Raw genomic sequence first — 22128 nt, forward strand, 5'->3', positions numbered from 1 at the left:
TAGGAGGAGTTTCTCCTGGCTCCAAGCAAGGCTGAGTCATCCAGGGCACCCCAGAGGGGGGTCAGGGAGTGGGCAAGTGAGCCCAGCACATGCCCAAACAGAGCCCCAGCAGCTGAAAACCTCCAAATTTCACAATCGCCACCATGGTTCCGGCTGGACTCTACTGCTCAGATGAGCCTCATCCAGAAATTAATCTGCTGAAAAACTCAGGTATGTGGGTTTGTGACTGAAATCTCTAAGCTTTCACAGAGTCAGGGGTGGGTTACCTCCCCCAAAACTCCCTGTACTTCTGGAAGCCCTGGCAGTCAGACACAGGTCCCAAAACTACTACCCAGTTTAAAATTTAACTCCAACTGTATCACCCCGTCAAAAATTTTGGATTTCGTGGAGTACAGAACTGCATTTGCAGCATGTGACATCTCAACCTCTACAACACCAGTAAACCAGGGGTAGCACACCAGATTGGATGGGATGTAATGTAAAAGGCAACCAATCTCGATTAACAAAATATAAAGAGAGAAGGCTTAACTGGCAGCATCTTAGTAGTCTCTTATACAAGGATTTAATAGCTCCATGGCGAGACACAACAATCTTCACTAACTTTCTTCTAAGGAAATATTTTTGATCATCCTTTTAGCAAATTATTTATAACAAGCAATATAAAATAAATTATTGAGGGCGTGCTATAAGGGCAGACTTAGGGGTGGCTTGGAAAATTGAAAATAATGGTGGTGGGAGGCTACAATAGTAGTGGGATTGGTGTTGAAATATTGAATGTTTGTTACTAAACAGATGAATTAATAAAGTTATAAAATAAAATAAAAAATAAATGTTTTGAAAACTATAAAAAATTAAGATAGTGGGATATCTGCAAAATAGCTCTCCAGGCTGATGTAGCTCTGGAGTGAAAGCAACACAGATATTAGGATACACTGATAATTACAGATTCAGTGACTGGCTACAGATTCTGAGCAAATAAAACAGGGATAGCATCATTATTGGGATATTGTCAGAGAAAAAGATAGAATGAACTAATTATGTCTGGCAGAGTATTATTATGGGCATCAACAAACGGATTCCAATGCTGAATCTCCTAACACAGGGGTTGAGAAAGATAGTCCAGGGTTAGGCACTTGTCTTGTACCTTGGGGACTGTGGTTAGCATCTCTGGCATCCCACATGGTCCCCAAAGACCTACCAGGCAGGGGTCACTCCTGAGCAAAGCGGCAGATACAGCTCCCTAAGCACCACTTGGTTAGCTCCCAAACCAAATAAAAGGAAAGATAAATGATTCTAAATCTTCTCACTAATTTTTTCCAGCCAATTTTTCCCTCTTGCCTCTAAAATATCAAGTTAAAAAATTACCTGGGCATGCTAAATATAAATTGTGTGGATTTTACTAACATGATAAAACCAAGAGAAAGCTACAAAGTTGACTAACTTCTTTCAAATGCAATATCTTATTTGAGCTTTCCAACATGACTGTGGACTATTTTCTCAATTTATAGAAAGAAGAATAACTATTTCCCAAAACTTTAAAGCTGATTATGTATCTACTTCAGTTTTTCCCACTGCTCTTGCTTAGAGCAGGAAAGTCTTGCCTTGCTATCATTTCATTTATAGTTCTTTGGGGACATGAGGGAAAAAATAGAAGCCAACTGTAGTTTTATCAAGGCTTAGTCAATAAGCATTTCTGAGTGACAGTAGTAATGCCAAAGATCATTTTCTGAAAGCCACGAGGAGTATTGAAGAGGAAACTGTGGAATAAAAGACTCTAGCTGGTGGGGAATTACATGGATCACCTGATTTCAAAGACTTTGTCTTCTCCCTTCCTTGTATTGTAAAAGTACTTCAGTACCTGTTGGTCCCCAAGGTTCACTCACAAACCTGACAAGAGGTCATTATCATAGATTGTGGACCCATTCTTCCATCTTCACAATTTGCTTCTGAATCAAATTGGACTCAGAATTTGCCCCTCAGAGCACAAAATTTACTTTGGAAAGAGCAGCTCCACGGTTTCTTCTGGGATCTAGTAGACCTTGCTACTACCCCATGACTAGCAATTGACTCACTTAGACTGCATGGAGCACAGATGCAGTGGGGACAGGAAAAGAGTAAATGCCGTGCTTTTTCTTGTTTCTGACCCTGTGGTTAATTCATATGTCGAACCATAAGGGATTCCATAATACTCGTCAATCTACTGCATTACCAGGAGCCCTTCCCACAGACTCCCCTTGATGGAAGAGTGGATCAGTGACCTTCATTCCAGTCTCACCTGCTTGAACCGAATGGTAAAAACCATATGAGAGCGACTGCTGCTGGTATTCATGTTGGTGGTAGCTGTCGTCCTTATTCTTGCTCCTTGTTCCATCAGCTTTTCAATTTGTGCATAGTTTTCACAGGGCACTGACTTCAGGCCATCCACATAAAAGCCCAGCTGCTGATCTTCCCTTACTTTTAACCCTCCAGGTTTCTTGGTCCTAGACAGCAAATCTCGTACCTATAGAACAAATAATAAGCCATGCAAATGTTTTGAAGGCAGAAATTCTTGTTTACTTCGCAGCAATATCTCTGCCTGCAAGATTAGAAGTTCTTTACAATATTAGATGTATTAGATGTTCAATACACGGGATGATTGAATCTTTCATTTCTGTAGATTATGAACTTTCTCATAATTTAACTAAAAAATACAAAAATGGCAAGTAAGGAAACAAACCTGGCATAATTAGTGAAGTTAGAAGTATATTTTCCCCCTTAGAACCTAAGTTTTACTGTATTTAAGCACCTACAGCATTCCCACCAGATTTCCTTTGGGTGGTTCCATACCTTTCTCCTAGTGAATGCTATCATAATCCCCAATCCTGAATAATAAGGAACTCAGTGAACAGCAGCTTAGAGAACAGTGTGACTGGAGCTCAGAAACAAAGTTAAAAAAGTCCTAGGAGTGGCCCCCAAACAAAAAATTTGCATTTAAAGTAGCAGAGAGAGAGAGAGAGAGAGAGAGAGAGAGAGAGAGAGAGAGAGAGAGAGAGAGAGAGAGAAGGGATCACTAAGACAGTGATAGTTGGAAATAATCATTTATGGACAAAAACTGAATGCTGAAAGTAGGTATATGGTAACCTTTTATTGTTGCATTGTGAACCATAATACCCTAAAGAAAAGAGAAAGACAGAGACAAGAGACTGAGAAAGAGAGGGGAAAAGTGTCTGCCATAGAGGCAGGCTAGAGGGGATGCTTGGAGGGAGGGAGACTGGGAAGTTTGGTAGTGGGAAATGTACATTGGAGAAGAGAGGGATGTTGGATCATTGTAAAATTGAAGTCCAGTCATGGACAAGTTTGTTACCGTGTCTCTCATGGTAATTCAATTAAAAAAGAATAAAAAGGAGACATGTCTGCCTTGATTTAATTGTGCTGCCACACATGCAAAATGCCACATGAGTAAGCTGGCTAAAACCCTGGACTACCTTCAATAGGAGCCTGTCAAGCTCCCTGTGGCGTATTCGATATGCCAAAAACAGTAACAAGTCTCACAATGGAGATGTCACTGGTGCCCTCTGAAGCAAATCGATGAACAATGAGAGGACAGTGCTACAGTGCTACAGTGCCACAAATGTACCCTGCAGAATCCTATCTCCAAAGGAAACTCCACTAAACAGTATTTGCTGCAGCCAAATCTAACTAGAGAATGGCTGTCGATATTTGGGCTTTATTATTGGAGATTTGGGTGGTATCGTACTTAGATCATAGCCTTGGTTGGAAACTCATATTGCCACTTGCTCACAAAAATTACTCTTCCAAGGTGAAGTAAGGCTGCACTGAGAGGTGGGGAGGGGTGGGTAGAGGGTCTGCATGGGTGTTCTGTGGTAGGTAGTGCAGAGATTGGAGCTGGGAATCGGGAATCAGGAGACCGGCATTCTCAGTCCTGGTTTTGCTTTCAAATCAGTAGAGTTTTTAAGTATCTTACGTTCCTAATTTCCTGCTTATAATCTGGAATAGGTATGTGAGATATATAGAGAGAAAGGGAGAAAGAGAGAGAGGGAGGAGAGAGTGAGAGAGAGAGGGAGGGAGGGAGGGAAGAGAGAGAGAGAGAGAGAGAGAGAGAGAGAGAGAGAGAGAGAGAGATTAAACAGTTCTGACAACTCCCCAGCATTACTATTCAGTGTTTTTAGTTCTAGAGTCAAGACAAGATTACCAACAGATTGGACTTGGGGCAAAATGAAGCTAATGTGAACAGCAGGTGCCAGAGATGTGGAGATGTCAGGTAGAGAACTTCTCTGCCCAGTTAGAGAAAATCTTTGCAAGAACTTCCACAGTCATCCGTGGAAGTGACACCAATGACTGAATGAACTTATTAGAAGAAAAAATGGAAGTATGAGGGCCAGAGCCCATGGTGCCACCCCATACCAGCCCTGCAGATCATTAATGGAGGTCCAAACTGGTACCCGCTGTAGACTTTCATATTCACCTACCCTCGCTATTGTGAGAGTGTCCTAAACATTCCTCTTTCACATTTTTTGAATTCAGCTACATGTTGCTGGTGGAGATCTCATCTGAAATTCCATCTGATGATCTCATTCCCCACATAAAATCTTTCACAGAATTCTCCACTGCTGACGGAAAATGCCCCTGAATTTTGGCCATTTATCTCAGCTCCATCCTCTTCTCAGTCCCACCTCGCACCCACCTGTATAACCAACTTTGGCAACAAAGGTTGTTCACTGATCTCCTACATGTCCAACCCTAGGATGTATTTGGGGGTCTGCTAAAATTAATCCTGCTCCCTAAAATGCCCATTTGCACCTCACTTGACTCACCGCCTCAACAAACTAACCGAGATGCTTCTCATATCCTAGTTAGATCTCTCTGTTGATAAATACCCAGACATCCAGGATAGTTACTTATACTAGTTTGTGAAAATCCCTTAGTTACTCCCTCCTCTATGGCTTCTCTTTTCATCATTCATGTAGCACCTATAAGCCCTGTCTGAGTGGGTGTTAAATCTTCCACTAAACCTCTTCAGAGTCTAGGATAACCTCTGAAGTACTAGAGGTGTCTAATCTGTTTTTAATTTATGAAGTGCCCAGTGGAAAAAACACAAAAGATTTAAATAATGAAGGGGCTGGAGTGATAGTACAGAGGGTAGAGCATTTGCCTTGCATGCAGCTGACCCATGTTTGATTCCCGGCGTCTCATATGATTCCCCAACACTGATAGGAGTAATTTCTGAGTGCAAAGTCAGGAGTAATCCCTGAGCATTGCTGGGTGTGACCCCTCAAAAAAGATTTATATAATGAGACGCAAATGTGTTCTTAGGATAGCCACTATTCTTATTTTAAAGATGAGGAAACATGCCTGCTCCCCCTTGGCGGCTCAGTGACTGCCATCCTCCAGAGGCCATTGGACAGTCAGGTTTGGGCCCGCAGTGACGAGACATGTGGGGTTTCACGGAATGGGGGTGGAGCCGGCCCTTTCTTCCCCATCCCAACGAAACCATGAGTCGACGCCCACTCTGGCTCCTGATCAAGCTGCTTAATGGCCATGATCCCAGAGACTCAGAAACAAATCTCAGAACCCAGCAGGTTTTGGCAGAAACCCCTCCAGATTTAATTGTTAAAATTTCGGAATTCCAAAATCACGCAGTCACTTGACATCATACGTTATTCATAATCAGCAATAGAAAACAAATTGTCTCTGGTTGCCTTTTCATCATATCTGAGTGACGGGGTAAAATCCCAAATAATAATGATGGGTCGGGTGTTGAAATATTGAATGTGATCAAAGTAGAGAGAGAGTAATGTGGAAGTCATCTGGGGTTTTTGGTGGTGGAATATGGGCACTGGTGAAGGGGCGGGTGTTTCATCATTGTATGACTGAGACTTAAACCCAAAAGTTTTGTAACTGCTCTCATGGTGATTCAACAAATAAATTTATAAAAAGGAAAAAAAAATAAGGTGGAGTTCATGCCCGATTCAACCAGCCTAATCAATGGCTGAATAAATAGCAATACTCCTACATAAAAATTAAAAAAAAAAGATGAGGAAACAAAATTTCAAAGAGAGTAGAGCAACACAGAACATCCAGACCCTGTGTCAGACTGTCTTCACTGGGGCAACTCAGAGGGGAGCGGGTTGAGTTTCCCTCCCTACCCCAACAGAATCCTGGCAGCCGAAAACCTCCAGAACCCAACCGCAGCCATGCTCAAGGCTACTCTCCAAAGGCTCAGGCAAGTCCCACCCATAAGGGAACCTGCAGAAAAACCCAGGTATGCAGAACCCATGACTGAAATCTCCAATCTCAGTCAGATTGGGAATGGGCCTCCTCCCCCATCTCCCAAGTTTTCCAGTAGCTTGGCAGTCACACCCACAAACTGCCTCATCAATGACCATGATCCAGAGACTCAGAAATGAAACTCCTGGAAGACAGCAATATAGATCTCACCCACGAGTGAATCTGCTGTATTCTAAATTTTAGAACTCCTGGAGTGCATGGCCACGTTCACGACTGTGCAAACTCTCATACTTTCACACTTCTTATATGCCAAGCTCTGGGGAACATGATATGGGATTTGGGGTAGAAACATTCGAAATATGGTGGTGGGCTCGGGGCACCATAGAAGGGGGCAGGTGAGATCCCTCCCTGCCCCAAGCGACCCAGCTCTAACAGCTGAAGACCTCCAGAATTCAACTGCTGCCATGCTCACGGCCGCTCCCCACATGCTTGGGCCAAGTTTCACCCACGAGTGACCTTTTCCTGGACCATGCAGCTGCAGATACTTCATAGGACACACCCTATACATACTCCAAGAGTACTGCACCACATTTGATGGGATTCAAAGTAGGAGGCAACCAACCTTAGAGGGAAATACATTATTTCAGTTCTGCTTGGGGCAGGAATTGGGGTTTGGTATTGAAACACCCGAAATATGGTGGTAGGAAGGTGTAATAATAGTGGGACTGGTGTTCAAATATTAAATGTAATCAAATATTGTGAACTACTTTATAAAATTAAAAAATTTTTAAAAATAAGACATATTATTTGGGGCTGGAGCGATAGCACAGCGGGTAGGGGGTTTGCCTTGCATGCAACCAACACAGGTTCGATTCCCAGCATCTCTTATGGTCCCCCAAGCACCGCCAGGAGTGATTCCTGAATGCGGAGCCAGGAGTAGTCCCTGAGCATCGCCGGGTGTGACCCAAAAAGCAATATATATATACATATATACATATATATGTATATGTATATATGTATACATATAATATATATTAATAAGTAAAAAATGGTGGTGGGAAGGTGCAATGGTGGTAGGATTATTAAATGTAATGAACTATTATAAACAACTTTAAAATAAAATAAAATAAAATTTAAAAAGTAAAAAGTTATTCTCTGAAAGAAATGAGCCCATTTCTCTTTCAAGTCCATCAATTAGAGAGAAACAGAAATCTAACCAGAGACCTGAACATTATAAACCATTTAAATCAACCACCACTGTCAAAGTGACCGATGACTCGTGGAAGCAGACAAGAAACAAAACAGTCTATGGAGGAAAATACAGATAGATGTAAAATTTTTCAATAATATTTATTCATTGATATTTATTTACCAATAATAATCAGTGTGAGATTTTACATAGTGCTTGGGGCTACATTGTGGGGCCGGAGAGAGTACAGTGGATAAGGCACTTGCCTTCTATCAGATGACCAGCTTTGATCTCTGGTCCTCTGGAGTGATCCCAGAACACAGAGCTGGAGTGATCCCTGAACACAGAACTAGTAGTAGAACCTGAACACCACTGGGTGTGGGCCCCCAAACAAATAAAAACTCCCACTATTAGCATATTGTCTATGCTCATAAGAAGCTTGTAATTCCATGTAGTACCTTTGTCAATGAATCCATTCAGCCATTGAATATAATAAGTGCAAAGGAGAAGGGCAGAATGAAAGAACGCTTGCAATCTACTATCAGCTAGACAGAATTTTTTAAAAATTAGAATTAAAAATTGAATACATCTTAGGGCTAGAGAGATATTACAGGGGTTAAGGCACTTGCCTTACATGAGGCTGACCTTGGTTCAATCTCCACACTGCAGAGTCCTCTGGGCATTGCTGGGAGCAACCCTTGAGAACAGAGATGGGAGTAGCTCCTGAGCACTGTGGGATATGACCCCCCACACCCCCAGAAAAAAATGAACAAACAAAAATATCTTCATCTTATTTCAAATGTTCTACAGGGGACTGAAACAATAATATAGCATGTAAGGCACCTGCACTGTATGCAGCTGACCCAGGTTCAAACTCTGGTACGCAATATGGTTCCCCAAGGTCACCCCATGTAGTGAGCCCTTAGTGTAGATTCAGGAATAAGCTCTGAGTATGGTCAGAAATGGCTTCCAAACAAAATAATAATAATAATAATAATAATAATAATAATAATAATAATAATCACTGTCACTGTCCTCCCGTTGTTCATCGATTTGCTCGAGCGGGCCCAGTAACGTCTCCATTGGAGACTTTGTTGTTACTGTGTTTGGCATATCGAATACTCTCGGTAGCTTGCTGGGCTCTCCAAGAGGGGCGGAGGAATCGAACTCAGGTCGGCCATGTTGGCTGCGTGCAAGGCAAACGCCCTACCGCTGTGCTATTGCTCCAGCCCAATAATAATAATAATAATAATAATAAATAATAATAATAATAAATGCTATACAAATGAGTAAATTGAGCTGTGACTGATTTTCTGGAGCCCCACAGCTGCTCTCTGAGAGAGTTGGGAACAAGAGCTCTAGGAAGTGGCCACTGTGTCTGTGACTGGTTCAGCCCATCTCCTGTGTAGGCACAATGATCAAAGTAAGAATGTTTTCACATTTTTGGGCCAGAGCAATAGCACAGTGGATATGGCATTTGCCTTCCATGGCGCTGACCCAGGGTCAACCCCTAGCACCTCAGCACTCTGAGCCTACCAGGAGTGATTCCTGTAGAGCACAGAGCCAGCAAAGAATAAGCCCTGAGCAGCACCCGTGTGATTCCCCCGTCACAAGTAAATTTTTAAATGTTTTCACATCTTTAAATTCCTTAAAAAACTATAAGAAAAATAGTTTTCCATAGGAAGATTAGACATAGGTTAAGTTTTGAAATGTGTAAGTGAAGTTCAATTGTCTTTATAAGCAAGTCCAGTTTGCCAATATAGCACCTATTGCTGTTTCTGGCAAAAAGGGTAGAATTGAGCAGTTGGGACTGAGACTATGGCTCTAGTCTAGAAGATCTACTATGTGACCCCTTGAGAACAGTTTATGGATCTCCCTGCCATACCAGCTGACTGGAGCCAGCTGCCTCAGGATGTCCAATGGGCTGACATTTGAGCTGGATCTTGACATTTAAATGGTTTCATTCCTTTTTATTTTTTGGTGCTTGGGTCACATATGGCAGTGCTCATTGGCTACTCACAGCTTAGTGCTTGGGGATCTCTCCTGGCACGTTTAGGGGACCATACAGTGCTGGGAATCATGTTTAGTCCTCCTGTATGGAAAGCATATACACTCCAGCATTTTTTGGTTTTCCCCCCCTTTTTTTGTAATTTTATTTATGGAATCACCATGAGAGCAGTTACAAAGCTTTCAGGTTTAAGTCTCAGTCATACAATGAAACATCCATCCCTTCACCAGTGCCCATATTCCACCACCAAAAACCCCAGTATACACCCATCCCACACTCTCCCCCTACTTGTGGGGCAGATGATTTCCACATTACTCTCTCTACTTTGATTAAATTCAATATTTTGACACCAGACCTACCATTATTATTTGGGATTTTACCTCAACACTCAGATATGCCGAAAAGGCAACAGTAGACAATTTGTTTTCTATTGCTGATTATGGATAACATATGATGTTGCGCGGCCGCAGTAGTGGCCTTGTGATTTTGGAATTCCGAAATTTTAACAATTAAATCTGGAGGAATTTCTGCTCAAAACTTCTGGGTTCCGAGATTTGTTCCTGAGTCTCTTGGATCATGGCCATTAAGCAGCTTGATCAGGAGCCAGAAAGGCCATTCGTGGGTGGCGACTCAGGGTCTCAATGGGGCGGGGAGGAAAGGGCTGATTCCACCCTCATCCTATGAGACCCCGCATGTCTCATCACTGAGGGCCCAAACCTGACTGTCCAATGGCCTCTGGCGGATGGCATGCCACCAAGCCGCCAAGGGGGAGCAGGCGGAGGGATAGCACCCTTTCCTCCCTGGGGTGGCCCGGTGACAGTAACCTATTGCGGGGTCCGGATGCATTTCTGCCAAAAGTTGCTGGGTTTCAAGATTTGTTTCTGAGTCTCTGGGATCATGACTGTTAAGCAGCTTGATCAGGAGCCAGAGAGGCTGTTCGTGGGCGGCGACTTAGGGTCTCATTGGGGTGGGGAGGAAAGGGACTCCAGCCTTTTTGAACCATCTCTCTGGCTCCTTTAAAGGGTTAAGGGCAGAGAAAGGGAAATGGTGCTGCAGGCGGAGTACAGACAGGCGTAGGAGAGGAAGGCATGTCTGTGCAGCTGGAGCAGTGTGTGAGAAAAGGGACATAAAATGAGCTGAATCCACTGAAAAATAAGCAGGCCCAGGCAGGGAGTCATTACTAGGTTAAAAAATGTTAACTTTAGCTGTAGATTCGGAGTGAAGTTGCTTTAATGTTTATTGAACTGGAAATGTCACCAGATTGTCAGAAAATAAAACCAACTTTACCTGTTCATTGTAAATTTCCAGCATACTAAATGTAACCTGTGTAGAAAAAGAAAAGCATAAAGTAAATATTCTCTAGAAACAATCATATTTTGGGGAGAAATGAACAACAGGGGAGCCTGGAGAGATAGTATAGGGGGTAAGCCTCTTGCCTTGCTAGCAGCCAACCCCCATTCAACCCCCAGGAATCACATATTGTCCGTCATATGATACTTGGAACCTAAGTAATCCCAGGAGCCACTTCTGAGAAGAGCCAGGAGTAGCCCTTAAACACTTCTTGGTGAGGTCCAATCCCCTCAAGTCCCCACCCAAAGAAAAAAGGAAACAATATGAATATCAATAAAAGGAAAAATTTAAATCTAGTGAAACTCATGTGCAATATGAGATTCTCAATTAATCTTAATGATTAATGAAGGAAATTCTTGAAACAAAATTTAAAAGACAGTATATGAGTGTGAATGAGTGTATGTGCGTGTGTGTGTGTGTGTGTGTGTGTGTGTGTGTGTACATGTGTGTGTTTGTGACTACATCCCCTGGCTTCTTAAAAATAGGAAAGGTTATTTTTTTTATTGCTTGTACCTGTCCTCAAGTTGAACACAGATAGAGTAAAAGACAGGTGTTTACATCCTATGGGTGGGGAACACTGCTTCAATGCTCACACCTGTTAATGTGGAGGTTGGAAGAATACAAATGGCTTTAATTTAGTGAGAAGACTCTGAGATACTGACAGTCATCATCACACCCTACCTCATATCCACAGTTTCCAACTAGCTTCAGTCCCATGTTTTAAATAAACACAAGGCTGGAGAGATAGTGGAGAGGGTAAGGGGGTTAGTCTTAAACATCGCCAACCTGGGTTGAACCCCCGGACTCACATATAGTCACTTGAACCCCACCAAGAGTGATCCCTCTGAGCAGAGCCAGGAGTAAACCATGACCACCGCTGGGTGTGGGGCCCAGATCAAATAAAGTAAAGTGAACAAACGACTGTAACATAGAAGAAAACCTCCAATGTGAAAGAGGGGCTAAAATGAACAATAGAGAAAAACTACTGTGGTTTTTCTCTTGTACTTCTACATTGCCTTCTGTCGTGGTGGGTTCTACTGAGTTGACAATGCCAAAACGGTTTCCTAGAAAGAGAAAAAAGCCAACACAATTTTAAAATACAGAGACAGAAGCCAGGGGATGTAGTCAGTGGTAGAGCACGTGCCTTCCACTTACGATCCTCTGCGTTTGATTCCCAGGCATCCAGAGGGGGGAAAAAAAACTAAATTATGGAGTTAGATACTGCAGCAAACAGCTAAAAAGTTTCAGTGGGTATACTAAGGAGCAATAGAGCAGAAATAGAAGAGGAGGGGTGACACCTTTCAGCTCCAGTTCTCAAGAGCTCGAGGGACAAAATTTATATTTCACCCACTTAACATGGACAATCTGATGCTCTCTCTTTTTTGTGTGTTGGGGGGTGTGCTTGAGCCACACCCAGCAGTGCTCAGCGAGTGTTTCTGGCTCTGTGCTCAGGAAATGATTCCTGGCAGTACTTGAAGGACCACGGTCAGCTGTGTATAAGGCAAGAGCTGTGTCTCTCTACTATTCCTACAGCTCTCCGATCTCCAGTGCTCTTTTGGCTTGGTGGTGTTTCCTTCTCTGCAGTTCGGCTTTCTGCAGTTTCAGTGACCTGCGGTCAATGAGATCTGAAAATACTGTGTTGGGTACTTTGAGAGACCACATTTATGTAATATTTAGTGCAGTGTATTGTTAGCATTGTTTCATTATATTACTGCTGTTGTAAATTCGTGCATTTGTGTGGAGGGGAGGGATTGGGGACTACACCGGCAGTGCTTCGGGTGGGTTGCAGAGGTAATCAGGGACCATGCAGGGTAGGGGATCAAGCCTGGACCTCCTGGTGCCAAATATGCACTCAACAGTTGAGCTATTCTCTGGCCCAATTCTTGTGAATTTCTAGCAGTGCCTGACATAAACTTTATAGTAATTATGTATAGGAAAAAGTATAGTACATATATGGTTCAAATTAACCATAGTGTGGGCGTGCACTGGGGGGTCTTATGTTTTCTCCCTCGAGATAAGGGGGCACTGCTGCGTTCACAGCCATATAACTATCACCTTATCCTAAATTTAGAACATTCAGCCCCACTAAAAAAAAAAGTAATCACTGCCCATTCTCTACCTTCTCCCTTCTCTTCCTCTCCCCTTCATGCTACCCCTGGCAACCTGATCACCTTTCTCTTTCTAGAAACTTCCTGCTCTCGTCCCTTCACATAATTAGAATCAAATAGTAGATGATCTTTTGTAATTATTTTCTTTTACTTTACATCATGTTTCCAAGGGCCATCCATGTTGTCGCATGTGTTATGCCATGTTCTTTTTATTGCTAAATGATATTGTTTACTGCGTAGATCACATTTTTATCATAAGTTAATGGACATTGGGTTGTTTCCACCTCTTGGCTGTTGTGAATATGCTGTGGTGGAATATTCATATATAAATTTTTGATATATACTTTTCTTTCTCTTTGCTATTTGAGGTTTTAGTTATACTATAAGTCTGGAGATTTTATAGCAGGTAGGCACATACTTTGCACACATCCAGCCCAAATTTGATCCCTGGCACTACATATGTTCCCTAACCCTGCTAAGAGTGATCCCTGAACACAGAGCCAGAAATAAGTACTGAGCACTGAGGGGAGTGGCCCCCCAAACAAATAATAATAATAATAATAATAATATTGATAATGTTATACTTGTACTAATGCTAAAATTTTGATACAGATTAGAAAGATGTACTAAGATTATGGTATTTAATTGGGTTAAGGAATTATGAGTAATTCTATTCCTTATAGTAAACATGACACTTTTTAAGTCTGGGCAAAAATTTTTTGATAAATAATAGAATTTGTGTGCCAGAGAGATAGTACTGAAATCCTGCCATCCCATGTGGTCCCCCCAAAACCACCAGGAGTTATCCCTGAGCACAGCCAGATGTTGCCCCACCACAAAAAAAGGATAATTCATTATGAAATTTTTGCTACTTCTGCCGTTTATAGCAACATTATATTCACAGATATTCCTTGCAATTATACCCAGCTTCCCAGTGCAGTGCCCAGAGCTCTGCTGTCAGGGCTGCTGGCACAGCAGTAGAGAGTTCGAGAGCTCAGCAGCATGAGGGTGTGAGCCCTCACTGTGGCTGTGTCCCAGTCATGCAGGCAACCCCAAAGTCGCACCACCTGTGTGACTCCAGTCATGCACACACAGCAACAAAAGGAAGCTTCTTTGCCCCCACAGAACCATAAAAATTATACAGTTTAGTTTCAAATTATTTTAAGATCATATAAAGATTTTGGTAAAGAAAATTAACATTTCTTTGGGACTGGAGCAATAGCACAGCGGGTAGGGCGTTTGTCTTGCACGCAGCCAACATGGTCGACCCGGGTTCGATTCCCAGCATCCCATATGGTCCCCCGAGCACCGCCAGGAGTAATTCCTGAGTGCATGAGCCAGGAGTAACCCCTGAGCATCGCCGGGTGTGACCCAAAGAGCAAAAAAAAAAAAAAAAAAAAAGAAAATTAACATTTCTTTAACATAGAGATATTGATAGCTTCTATTCAGTGTGGGGAATTTCTAAGATGAAATAAAAGTTCCTTGAAGAAGTTTCTTTGGGCTGAAGAGATAGTACAGGGTTAAGGTGCTTGCCTTTTACAATAACAAGTCCTGTTTTGATCCCCAGCACCACATATGGTTCCCTGAGCACCTCCCTGAGTGACCCCTGAGCACTGCTGGGTGTGGTCCAACCCCTTTCCCTCAAATTGGAAAAAAAAAATCTTTTTAGGGGCCCAGGGATGGCTCAAACAAAAACCATCTGCCTTGCATCCATGAGACCAGAAGTTTGATCCCAACATTACACAGTCCCAGAGACCGAGCTGTTTGGGATATACCCCTATCCTTGCAGGCACCACACCAGAAGTGTGTGTTATCATTAATCGCCACAACCAAGTGTAGATGTGATCCCTGGTCATTGCAGTGACATAACCGTAGCAAAAGAGGAAGGGAAAGGACTTTTTAAAAAAGGCATTCTAGAATAATACCTGGTATTCTTGGTTTCTCTGTCGGTTCTCAATTGCTTGAAAGAGCTCCTCACAAACGTTTGGGATGATACCCTTGTTTGCACCAAATCCCATCATGGAATAGCTTTTTCCAGAGCCAGTTTGGCCATAGGCCAGGAGAGTAGCATTATAGCCTTGCCAAGCGCTGTCCAGAATTCCCCTGCCAAGATCGTTGTACACATCTCTCTGAAAAGTTCACAGGCAACAGTTCAGCACAGTTCTTATATTCTTGTCTTGATCAACTTCTTCTCAGTCTTTTTTTTTTCCATCTCAGTCTTAGGATTTGTAAAACTTGCCATTGTCATTGTCATTGTCATAGAACCAATGCAATAAGCTGCTCACTATGGATCACATCAGGTGTATCTTCAATAGCTAGTGTCCATCTTTGATGAATCTAAGTATTTTACAACTCTGCCAAAATCATGAATTTGGTCTTTAACGTTCAGCAATCAGACAGAGATAGTATAGCGGGTAAGGCTCTTGCCTTTCATGTGGGAAATCTGGCTTCAATATCTGGAACCATGTATGGTCTCCTGAGCCCCATCAAGAGTGATCACTGAGTACAGAGCCAGGAGTAAACCATGAGTACAGCCAAGTGGCCTCAAAACAAAAGAAGAGGAGGAGGAAGAGGAGTAGGAGGAGGAAGAAGAATAGGAAACGAAGAAGGAGGAGGAGAAGGAGGAGAAAAGGAAAAAAGGAAAAAGAGAAAAATTGTCTAAGTATCAAGGAAGCAAATGATCAAAGTGTTTTTTTAACTTTATTCTTAAATTCAAACTACAACATCACTAATTTTAGCTGATAAGTTTTTTTCAAAAGACCTAATGGTTCTGAAAAAGGGAGACATAAAAGTAGTAGGTGAAAGGTGAGGAGATGATGGGGAGAGAGGGTAAACTCTTATTTGTCAGATGGCTACTTCCTGAGTATTACTAGAAGTCCCTGAGCACAGAACCCAGAGTAATCCCTGAGCACTGCCAGGTGTGCACCACCCCTTCCCCAAGAGAGGAAGACATGGATGCTGGAACCCACAACTGCTTGAAAGAGAGGATATGGCCTGATCGTCATGATCTGGCTATGACCATTGCCAGCAATTAGTTTTTTCACCTTTTTAATCAAAAGAAATTACAGCTGGGGGTGCATGGAGGACCATATGGGATGCTGAGGATTGAACATGGATTGGCCACATGCAAGGCAGATGCCCTACCGGCTATACTATAACCCCAGACCCTCAGCAATAACTATTTTACCTGAGCTGTTTCTAAGGGCACAACATCAATATTATACCAATAAAACAGGAAGTAAGCATGACAGGTTTGATTTGTTTCAGTATCTGTCACTGTCACTGTCCTCCCGTTGTTCATCGATTTGCTCGAGCGGGCCCAGTAACGTCTCCATTGGAGACTTTGTTGTTACTGTGTTTGGCATATCGAATACATCACGGGTAGCTTGCCAGGCTCTGCCGTGCGGGCAAGATACTCTCGGTAGCTTGCCCGGCTCTCCAAGAGGGGCAGAGGAATCGAACTCAGGTCGGCCATGTTGGCTGCGTGCAAGGCAAACGCCCTACCGCTGTGCTATCTTGTTTCTGGGAAAGATGTATATACTAACTTAATACTCCCAGGTTTTGAATTTGTCATTCTCATGGATATGGAGTATTATCTTATGATATTAATTTGCATTTCACTAATCACTGAATGAAACTGGACACTTTTACACTATAGATATGTATGATTTTGGGGAAGGACCCATCAGCAGTGCTTAGGGCTTACTCCTGGCTCTGTGCTCAGGAATCACTCATAGCAGTACTCAGGTACTGGGGATTGAACCTGGGTTGGCCATGTGCAAGGTAAATGCTCTACCTACTATAGTATTTCTCCAGCACTCATTGTATATATATTTTTTTCTTTGTGGGTCACACCCAGTGATGCTCAGGGGTTACTCCTGGCTTTGCACTCAGAAATTACTCCTGGTAGTGCTTGGGGAACCATATGGGATGCCAGGAATCGAACCCGGGTAGGCCACAGGCAAGGCAAACAAACGCCCTACCTGCTGTACTATCGCTCCGGCCCCTCATTGTATATTCTTTTTAAAAATATTTTTAAATTTATTTTTTATTATTTACTTATTTATTAGTGAAACACCATGAGGTACAGTTATAGACTTACAAATTTTTGTGCTTGGGTTTCAGTTATACAATGATCAAGTACCCATTCCTCCACCACCACGGGTCCCAGCATCCCTCCTACCCCCCCCCCCCATCCCACCCTGACTCTGTGGCAGGGCATTCTCTTTTGTTCTCTCTCTCTCCTTTTGGGTCCTGTGGTTTGCAAGAAAGGCATTGTATACTCTTATTGTGCTTTTGTTTTGTGGTGGGTGGGGTGGTCTACACTTGGCAGTGTTCAGGGCTTACTCCTGAGATTACTCCGGAGGTTTACTCTGAGTGTAGGGATCATTCCTGGAAGGACTCAGGGGAACCATATCAGGTGTCATGATCAAATCTGGGTCAGCCGTCAGCAAAGCAAATGCCCTACCATCTTTCCAACACCTAATGAGCATTTTAACCTCTAAGTAGATGTGATTTGAAAATCCTTTCTCCTCTTCCATAAATTACCTTTTATTTTGTTGATAGTTTCCTTTTATACACAAAAGTATTTTGGTTTGATTTTTGCTTTTGGTGTTACGTGTTTACCCCATATTTTCTTCTATAAATTTTATTGTTTGTGGTTTGTTAGTCAAGTGTTTACTCTATATTCGGTTTATTTGTATGTTTTGCGCAATTTTATTATATTTTTTTTGCAAGAGCTGTCCATTTTCCCCAACACTGTTTATTGAATAGACTATCATTTCCCCCATTGCATGCACTGGTTTCTTTGTTGTAAATTAATTGACTACATATATGTGGGTTAATTTCTGTTCCCTCTATTCTGTTCAATTGGTTGACGTGACTAATATTTTTTGCCTTCCCTGCAATTCTCAGGGAGCCAGGGACCACTATCAGTGATACTTATTCAACAAACAAGGTTGGTGGTTCTGTGGATGCCACGTTGTGCTGTGGATAGAACCTGGCGTAGGCACGTTCATGTTCCCTAAACTGAATACTATCTCCTTAGCCCCAGTGTGTTTAATTTTCAATCTAGACTGCTTTGATTGGTAGCACTGTAGCACTGTCCTCCCATTGTTCATCGATTTGCTTGAGCGGGCCCTGTAATGTCTCCATTGTGAGACTTCTTGTTACTGTGTTTGGCATATCGAATATGTCACGGATAGCTTGCCAGGCTACTTGGGGGTATATACTACTTGATTAGTATAGCTTTGTAATCAGTTTGAAATGTTTGCCTTCAGCTTTGCTCTAGCTGATTTGGCTACTTGGAGGTACTTGGGGGTGTCACAAGTTATGATAGTTTGTTCTGTGAAAAAATGCAATTGAAATTTTAATAAAGGATTACATTAATGATAATTTTTGGTGTAGGACTGTTCACCTGCTTGGGTAAACTTCTTCTCTGGTATTTATTTTTTTAGAAAAAATATGTGTTTTTTAGAACACACTTGGTGGTGCTCAGTGTTTTGTCCAAGGATCATGCCTGGTAGTACTCTGGGGATCTTATGTAGTGCAGGGAATATAACTGGGTCAGCCACATGCAAGGTAAGCACCTTACCACTATACTATATCTCTGGCCCTAATTCTAGCATACTGAAGTACTTTTATTATTTGAACAATTTATTGATGCAATATTATATTAACATTAATGAAACATATATTAATGGTTCTATGAGTTTTGATAAATGTGTTTAGCTATACAGCAATTACCACAAATCATTTTAACATATAAAAAAGTCATTTACAGAAACTCCTCCATGCCAATTTTATCCTCAGGTTCCTCCTCCCATCTTTAATAGCTGCCTATCAATGATATATCTAGATATACTTTTTTGGGGGGGAGAGAATGTTTGGGCCACACCCAACAATGCTCAGGGCTTACTCCTTGCTTTGCACTCAGGAATTACTCCTAGTGATGCTCAGGGGACCATACAGAATGCCAGGAATTGAACCCATGCAAGGCAAGCACCCTACTCATTATACTATCTCCCCAGCCCCTACATACATATTCTTAACCTAGTACAATGCTTTGAAAGTCATGCATGCTTTCACATGTAACCATAAACTCTTTTTACTGTTGACTTGCATTCTATCTTATAAATATATCACAATTTTATTATCTAATTCCAAGATGAAAATATAATTGTTTCTATTTTTGTAACTATTAAATATGAAGTTGCTATAAAAATGTGTATGTGAGTGTTTGAGGGAGAGGGGCACATTGGAGGTTCTTGGGAATTTCTCCTGGCTCTGAGCTCAGGGATTACTTCTGGCAAGGTGAGGGGTATGTAGGTGCTAGAGATCAAACTGAGGTTGCTGCATGCAATGCAAGAGCCCTACCTACTGTACTAGGGCATCCGTATATAGTGTTTTTTAAGGACATGCATTAGTTTTGTTGTTTTGGGAGCACTCAGTGGTGTTCTGGGATGCATATTTGCTGCTGGGGTTCATGATGACAACCTCGTGCAAGGCAAGTATTTATTATTTTTTGTGCATGTTTTTTAGTCACAATTGGTAGCACTCAATTAGGTAGGGTTTACATCTGGTGGTGCTTGGAAGACCATGCTGTCCTAGGTGGGGATAAAATCTAGGAATAGACACATTTTGACAAGTGTTTTATTTTTGTTTTTTGGGGGCCACACTTGGCAATACTCAGGGGTTACTCCAGGTGGTCTTGGGGGACCATAGAGGGTACCAGGGATCAAACCTAGGTCAGTCAGCAAAATGCCCTACCCACTGTACTATCACTCCAACCCCTAATAATGTTTTGTTTTGTTTTGTTTTGGACCGCACCAAATGATGCTCAGAGCTGAATCCTGGTTCTTTGCTCAGGAATTACTCCTGATGGGTTCCAGGAACCATATGGGATGTGAGAGATTGAACCGGGATTGGCTGCATGCAAGGCGAATGTCCTACTCACTGTATTGTCACTCTGAACCTCATTTTTTTCCCTGCACTTTAATTACCTTCCTCACTTTATTTACCTTTCCCAAAGACTGATTGATGGCACCGGCAAAATTTGACTATTTTTTTGGTCAAACTTTCTTTTTTATTGAACTGCTGTGAGATAGACCCTTGCAAAACTGTTCATGATGAGGTTTCAGTCATACAGTGTTCCAATACCCATCCCTCCACGAATGTACATTTCCCAGCACCAGTGTCCCCAGGTTTCCTCCCATCACCTCTCCACTCCCGAAGTCTGTCTCTATGGCAGACATTTTCTTCTCTCTCTCTCTCTCTCTCTCTCTCTCTCTCTCTCTCTCACTTTCTCTGGCCCTCACATTTTGATAGATGTTTTAACTTTCACTCAATCCAAAATAATTACTAATTTTCTTTGTTTACTTCTTGACCTATGGATTATTTAGAAGTATATTATTTTTTAAATATTTATAAATTTTCTGTCATTTAAGTTTAATTCTACCATGATCAGAAAACATACGTCATTCAATTTTAGTTATTTTTCACTTACTAAGACTAGTTTTAGGATCCAGAAAATAGTCTATGGTAATAAAAATTCATGTTCACTTGAAAAAGATTCTGCAGTGCTGTGAGTGGGTGTGGAAAAAGTGTTCCATAACTGTCAGGATAACAGTTTCTTATATCATTTTTGGTTATTTTTCTTGTTTTATAAAATATAATTTTTGGTTACTTGTTCAAACCATTTCTGAAAGGAATAATAAACTCAACAACAATAATTGTAGATTTATCTGTTCCCCTTTAATTTGTGTTAGCTTATGATTCATGTACTTTGAAGTACTATGCTTACCCATTTAGAATATTGTCTTCTGAATTAATAATTATGAAATATTCTTTGTTCTGAAGTCCACTTTGTGTGACTATAGCCTCTGTAATTTTCTTTAACTTTTATTTATTTACTCTCAGTGTTAACATGGTACCTATTAATTCGGTTGGGTTTCTGCAGTCAAGGAATAGCTTCTTTTCCTGGAAAATCTGATCATTTATGTTTTGTGATCAGCATGTTGGTTTACATTTGATACAATTTTGATAGGAAAATTCAACCTCCTATTCTTCTACCTGTGGTCAACCTATAACATCTCTTTGTTCCCCATCCCCTTTTTCTTGCCACTTTTTGATAGAGAGTTTTATAATCCCATCTCCCATGATTTATCTCTTATGTGTTAGACTGATATTTGTATTGCTCTAGGATAGTGCATTCCAAGGTGTCAATGAGATCTTTAGTGAGTTTGCTCAGAACTATTTGTATGGGTGATAATGGGTCAAAGAACAGATAATAAAGGCTAGGAAGAAATACAGAGGCCCAGTGACCTGTGGGACAAACTCAAGCATCCTGTCATTGGAGTCACAGAAAGGATTGAGGGAACAAAAATGCATGAATTATAGTAAAAGATCCCCAAATTAGGTGAAAACTATAAGCCTATAGACCCCAGAAGCTACTGCACTTTTGTGCCATTTTGTAGACCAGACCTGTTTTGACGCAGATTTTGTGACATCTGAATGCACTAATTGCCTGAGTCCCTAGACTAAACTGAGAGCAACTTTATGATGGAAGAGTACATATGAAAAAGACTAAAAACCATAAGCTCTCATATCCTGAATGATACACAAAGTTTTGTTGCTATACAAAGTGTAATGGACTGGAGTGATAGCACAGCGGGTAGGGCGTTTGCCTTGCACGCGGCTGACCAGGGTTCGATTCCTCCACCCCTCTCGGAGAGCCTGGCAAGCTACCGCGAGAGTATCTCACCCACACGGCAAAGCTTGGCAAGCTACCCGTGAGGTATTTGTTATGCCAAAAACAGTAGCAACAAGTCTTACAATTTGTTGTGAGATGTTACTGGTGCTTGCTCAAGCAAATTGATGAACAGGAGGACAGTGCTACAGCGACAGTGCTACAAAGTGTGATGTTGCAGGATGAATCCTGAGTTTCACTGATGTAAGGGCAAGTGCTCTACCACTGACCCCCACCCCTGGCCCAACAGAGGTCACTACTAGCAATGCTTTTAAAGTTATTCCTTTTTCACAGTGCAACAGTGCAGGAATCTCAGTTGTAGTGCCCCAAAGTCACCCAGAGCTGGGGGCCAGGGCATATCCAGGAAGGACATATTGCTAGGGATGATGCATGGGGTCTACCACTTGAGCCACATCCCCAGCCCATTTTCCTTAGTCAAAAATTTCAAAACAGGTCAGTGCATACTTCTTTGCAGGTGGGATGATTCACACCTAGTGGT

The 22128-nt window shown here is 41.9% G+C and overlaps 1 protein-coding gene across 1 annotated transcript in view; it reads right to left on the reverse strand.

The window, feature by feature from the left end:
- LOC130038878 (kinesin-like protein KIF28) overlaps positions 1-22128 on the reverse strand; it is a 76593-nt gene that overhangs the window by 46603 nt on the left and 7862 nt on the right. Inside the window, exons 3-5 of the mRNA XM_056130688.1 lie at positions 14809-15012; positions 10713-10748; positions 2276-2500 (exon numbers count right to left, since the gene is read on the reverse strand). Of these exons, the coding sequence (XP_055986663.1) occupies positions 2276-2500; positions 10713-10748; positions 14809-15012 (465 nt within the window). The remainder of the gene's footprint in view (positions 1-2275; positions 2501-10712; positions 10749-14808; positions 15013-22128) is intronic.

This window comes from Sorex fumeus, unplaced genomic scaffold (assembly GCF_029834395.1).
Source record: "Sorex fumeus unplaced genomic scaffold, SorFum_2.1 ptg000007l, whole genome shotgun sequence".
Lineage (NCBI taxonomy): Eukaryota > Metazoa > Chordata > Mammalia > Eulipotyphla > Soricidae > Sorex > Sorex fumeus.